At 42.1% G+C, this 6,000-nt stretch overlaps 1 protein-coding gene across 1 annotated transcript in view; it reads right to left on the bottom strand.

Annotated features, from left to right (window-relative positions):
• Positions 1-6,000, bottom strand: part of FAM186A (family with sequence similarity 186 member A) — an 81,179-nt gene that overhangs the window by 64,378 nt on the left and 10,801 nt on the right. Inside the window, exons 2-3 of the mRNA XM_006168172.1 lie at positions 3,550-3,769; positions 438-608 (exon numbers count right to left, since the gene is read on the bottom strand). Of these exons, the coding sequence (XP_006168234.1) occupies positions 438-608; positions 3,550-3,769 (391 nt within the window). The remainder of the gene's footprint in view (positions 1-437; positions 609-3,549; positions 3,770-6,000) is intronic.

The raw sequence follows: 6,000 nt of genomic DNA, 5'->3' as shown, positions 1-6,000 counted from the left end.
CAAAATCTAAAAAAAAAAAGAAAAGGAAAGGAAAAAAGACCAGGACCAGCCTGTGGTTGTCCTGGCTGGATTTCACATGGCTGATATATGATGAGAGTCTCAGACCTGGTGACCTGAAAAACATTCTGGATGTGTGTGCATGCATATCCAAAATCGCACAGAAGGGAGAAATGGAGCAAAAGGGATTGTGGCATGGCCATCCTCCATGGAGGGTGATTTCTCACTTCCTCCCTCCTTCTCTCTCTTTCTTTGGTGAATGCACACACTTTTTGGCAAGACATTTAAAAAATAGTTTGTGGCAATCATTGCACAACGCTTATATTTACTATAAATCATTTCACATGCATGCATTCTGTAGTATGCAAATTACACCTCAATGAAGTTTTTTTTTTTAGACAAAGTCAAACTTCATTTCTGAAATCATAAAGCACTCTTACGTATTTTTTTCTTTTGTTTCTTCTTTTCTTCAATTAAAGAGGCACTAATTCTTATCAGTATCTTGACATTGTTCTCAATAGCTTTGAATGTGTCTGGTAACATCTCCATTTGTGCTATCCAATGGTGACGTTCGTCAGCATCAATTATAGTCATCTCTGACAAAGTGGCATCTTGAAAAGAGTAAGAAAAGTATTTTTGTGCAGAAAATAATTATAACCTTATAGGTTTATGACATTGGGTAACTCTCAATATGGTTATTATTGGGGAATATAGGTATTGTGGTTTTTGGCCATAGAGTATGTGCACTTGCCAGACAGAGACAGAGAAAAAGGGAAGGAAATAACCCTACAGTGGGATGGTTGTGCCGAAAATCCCTCTTCCTTCATTCTCCTCTTGGGGTTTCGGGCATGCCCACGCATGTGCCTAACTAGTTTTTCCAGCTGCTGGTTCTAGGACTCAAACTGTAGAATAGGACATATGAGGAAACCAGCAGGTGATATGGTGGTTAAGGTGCTGAACATTCCCATATGTCTGACCATGGTTCGAGTCCCAGATCTGGCAGCTTGTTTTTTCACTCTCTGTGTCTCTCTCTGGTCAAATTAAAATAAATGAATCAATAAATAAAATGAAAAAAAAAAAAAGCAATAGGGCATGTGGAATCCAGTGCCCAACCACCACACCACCTGGTCACCCATGAGTCTGTTTTTTAATATTGGAGATCTAAGGGACTAGCAGGTAGCATGGTGGTTAAGGCACTGGATACTCCCACATGGCTGACCGTGGTTCAAGTCCTGGACCTGGTGGCTTGCTTTCTCACTTTCTCCATCTCTCTCTCTCTCTCTCTGTGTCTCTCTGGTCAAATTAAAATAAATGGATAACCAGCAGTTAGCGTAATGGCTATGTCGCTGGACTCCCACATAGTCAACCATGGTTCACGTCCCAGACCCGGTGGCTTAAAACTCACGCAGGGCGCATGTGCATGTGTGCCCAAGATTCCAAGAGGAGAATGGAGAAGGGATTGCGGCGTGACCATCCCCTCTAGGGGGTGATTTCTCACTTTCTGTCTCTATGTCTCTCTCTGTCTGTCTGGCGAGCGCACACGCCCTATAGTAAAAAAAAAAAAGAAAAAAATTAAAATAAATGAGTGAATAAATAAAATTAAACAAATAATTTCTTTTTAAAAAATACTGGAGAGCTAAACCTCACTTAACTCCTTTGGTAGGTTATCCATTTTTTTAAAAGAATTATTTTATTTGTTACTATTTAATTTGCAGTAGGGCACGTGTGTTCACCAGAGATAGAGAGAGAGAAAGGGAGAAAGCAAGCTGCCAGGTCCGAGACTCAGACTGTGGTCAGCCATGTAGGAATCCAGCACCTTAACCACCACACTACCTGCTGGCCCTGCTCGATATTTTATTTTATTCCCTATTATGTGAGGTTTTTACACAAAATAAAGTTTCTTTTTTAAAAAAAGAATAATTTTATTTAACTTTATGTATTTATTTTAATTTGACTAGAGAGGGAGAGAGAAAGAGAAAAGTGAGAGAGCAAGTAGCCAGGTCCAGGAATCAAACCGTGGTCAACCATGTGGGAGTCCAGCATCCTTAGCCACCATGCCACCTGCTATCCCCCCTTTTTTAAAATAATTATTTTATTTTTTATTTATTTAAAATGTTTTAGCATTACTTTATCCATTTGTTCATTTAACTTATGTCTTTTTTTTCTAATTTATTCATTCATTTATTTTAATTTGTTTTTTGGGGGGAAGGTTTTTGCTATAGGGTGCATGTGTGTGCTCACCAGAAAGACAGAGAGAGACAGAGAGACAGAAAGCAAGAAATCACCTCCCCAGGGGGGATGGCCACACCGGAATCCCTTCTCCTCTCAGGATCTTGGGCACGCACGCACACGCGCCTGGCGTGAGTTTAAGCCACCAGGTCCAGGACTCGAACATGGGAGTTCAACGACAAAGCCATTACTCCCTCCTGCTGGCCCCATTCATTTATTTTAATTTGACCAGAGACAGACACATAGAGAAAGAGAGAGAAAGTGAGAAAGCAAAACACCAGGTCCAGGATTCAAACCATAGCCAGCCATGTGGGAGTATCTAGGGCCTTAACCACCACGTCTCCTGCTGGCCTCCCAATGTCTGCTTTGTTGTATACTATTCTGAGTGCTGTGGATATAGCATTGAATAAAACCAATCCTCTGACTTTATATTGCTGGCATTCAAAAGGAGACAGGCCAAAAAAAAGTTAATTTTGTAGTATATCAGATATAGTGCTATAGACAAAATAAAGAAGGGAAGAGGGTGACAGTGTGTGCTAGGAGTTAGGGAGTGGGGACAGTCAGAGAGTCCTTATTTTATTTTATTTTTTAAAGGATTATTTTATTTCACTTTACTTATTTATTTACTTATTTTAATTTGACCAGAGAGGGACAGAGCAAGAGAGAGAGAGAGAGAAGGAAAGTGAGAAAGAAAGCTGCCAGGTCCAGGATTCAAACCATGGTCAGTCATGTGGGAGTCCAGCACCCTTAACCACCACACCACCTGCTGGCCCTGAGAATCCTTATTTTAACATGAGATTTAAGCAGAGAGTAAGACATGTAGCTATCTGTGGAAAATGTCCCAGGCAAAGGAGTAGTAACCATAAAGACATCAGACAGGAGTAGGCTGGTAAGAGTGAAGAAAAGCAGAGGGCACATAGATGATAATGAATGAGTAAATCTTTATTTATTATTGGGACCAGCAGTTGGCATAATGGCTATGTTGGTGGACTTCCATGTAGTCGACTGCGGTTTGAGTCCCGGAAATGGTGGCTTGAAACTCACACCGGGCACATGTGCGTGCTGCCCAATATCCCAAGAGGAGAATGGTGAAGTGATGGCAGCGTGGCCATCCCCCAGAGAGTGATTTCTTGCTTTCTGTCTCTCTCTTTCTTTTGTGTGAACACACGTGCTCTGTAGCAAAATCTCTCATGTATAATATATATATATATATGTATATACATATATATATGTTACACAGAGAGACATACATAAACACGTACAGGTTCACTTTTCTTTTTTATTAACTTGTTGTTTTCCCATGAACCACTTCCAGAAACTTACTCCATTCTTCCAACCAGGCCAGTATGCGGGCAAGAGTCTTTTCTCTACTTTCAATAGCTTTGGCATGAGAAGACAATTTCTCAGAAAAACTGGCTCTATGTATTTTATTATATTCTTTTACAGAGATATTTCTTCCAGAGGGTGGGTTAAGGTCAATAGTATAGCGGTTGATTATCCGTTGCACATTGTTCATTATGTAGTTGAGCTGCATATCAATATCCTATAAGAACAAGAGGAGAAATATATTAATATACTCTCAGTTTGAAAATAAACTTGAGAGGACCAGCAGTTGGTGTAGTGGCTATGTCACTGGACTCTCATGTAGTCGGTCACGGTTCAAGTCCCGGACCTGGTGGCTTAAACTCATGACGAGCATATGTGCATGCATGTCCAAGATCCTGAGAGAATGGAGGAGAAGGGATTGTGGCATGGCCATTCCCCCAAGGTAGTGATTCTTTTTTTTTTGGAGAGGTTTTTGCTATAGGGCGCGTGTGCTCGCCAGACAGACAGAAAGAGACAGAGAGAAAGAAAGCAAGAAATCACCCCCCAGGGGGGATGTCTACGCCGCAATCCCTTCTCCTCCATTGTCCTCTCAGGATCTTGGGCACGCACGCACATGCGCCCGGCGTGAGGGGCGCGTGTGCGTGTGCGCTCAAGATCCCGAGAGGAGAATGGACGAGAAGGGATTGTGGCATGACCATCGCCCCTGGGGGGGGGTGATTCCTCCCTTTCTGTCTCTCTGTTCCTCTCTGTCTCTCTGGCAAGCGCACACAACCTATAGCTAAAACCTCTCCCCCCCCCAAAAAAAAAAGAAAGAAATAATAAACTTGGGGTCATCAGGTGGCATGGTGGGTAAGGTGCTAGATTTCCAGAAGGCTAACTGCAGTTGAGTCTCAGACCTGGAGGCATGCTTCTCAATTTTTCTCTCTCTGGTCAAATTTAAAAATACTAATAGGAAACAAAATAAAATAAATAAATAATTCTAAAAAGAAAATAAACTTTGATCACCTTTCTTTCCCTTTACCTTCTTTTGGGGGGGGGGGAGGAGAGGTTTTTGATATAGGGCGTGTGCGCTCACCAGACCGACAGAGAGAGACAGAGAGACAGAAAGTGAGAAATCACCCCCCCCAGGGGGGATGCCCAAGCTGTAATCCCTTCTCCATTCTCCTTTCAGGGTCTTGGATATGCACACACACGTCCAGCATGAATTTAAGCCACTGGGTTTGGGACTTGAACCGCAGTCAACTACATGGGAGTCCAGCAACATAGCAATTAGGTAACTGCTGGTCCCTCCCTTCACCTTCTTTGATCATATTTGTGGAAGCATTTTTGGTCACCACAGTGACTGAGAAGGTGAAGTATAGCTATTTAGGAAAGGATGCTACAGCACAATGGACAGTCCACACAATGAAGAAATATCCCACATCTTGTGCAACCTTCGAATGTCCCATGGAACATTCAATTTGGTAAAAAAAAATCTAAGTACCCAAGCCAAGAACCAAATTCCATTTTTGTTCAGACAGGGTCTCACTATGTTGTAAGCTTCCTGTCTCAACCTCTTCAGTAGCTGGGACTTAAGGCATGACACCATGTCCAGCTTTTAGAGTGATCTCCCACGTGGCTGACTGTGGTTCGAGTCCTGGGCCTAGCGGCTTGCTTTCTTACTTTCCCTCTCCCTCACTCTGTCCCTCTCTGGTCAAATTAAAATAAATAATTAAATAAATTTAAAAAGAAGAAAACACAAATAATGGTGGCATAGTGGTTAAGGTGCTGGACTCCCACTTGGCCAACAATGGTTTGAGTCCCAGACCTGGTGGCTTGAAACTCACATTGGGCGCATTTGTGTTTGAGCCTAAAATCCCAATAGAGAAGGGATTGCGGCATGGTCATTTCCCTGGGGGATGATGTTTCACTTTCTCTCCCTCTTTCTCTGTCTTTCCTATAGCAAAAATCTCTCCAAAAATAAAATAAAGGGCTTGGATCCAGAATATATAAAGAATACCTATAAATTTGGGACCAGCAGTTGGTGTAATGGCTGTCACTGGACTCCCATGTAGTCGACTACGGTTCGAGCCCCAGACCCAGTGGCTTAAACTCACGCTGGGTGTGTATGTGTATGCATGCTCAAGAGGAGAATGGAGGAGAAGGGACTACGGCATGGGCATCCCCCCCTGGGGGATGATTTCCCATTTTCTGTCTCTCTGTCTCGCTCTGTCTTTCTGGTGAGTGCACGTACCCTATAGCAAAAACCTCTCAAAAAAAGAAAAAAAAACTATAAATCAATAGTAACCCAACAGAAAACCAGGCAATAGATTTAAATGGTACTTCAGTAAAGAGGATACCTAAGTGACCAATAATTATATGAAAATGTATTCATTTTTATTAGCAATTACTGAATTACAAGTCAAAATAATAAAATACCCTTATACCGGGTCAGCAGATGGCATGGTG

Source organism: Tupaia chinensis, unplaced genomic scaffold (assembly GCF_000334495.1).
Source record: "Tupaia chinensis unplaced genomic scaffold, TupChi_1.0 Scaffold145652_1, whole genome shotgun sequence".
NCBI lineage: Eukaryota > Metazoa > Chordata > Mammalia > Scandentia > Tupaiidae > Tupaia > Tupaia belangeri.
Note: the sequence above shows the minus strand (reverse complement) of the source record. Positions and strands in the feature narration are given on the sequence as shown.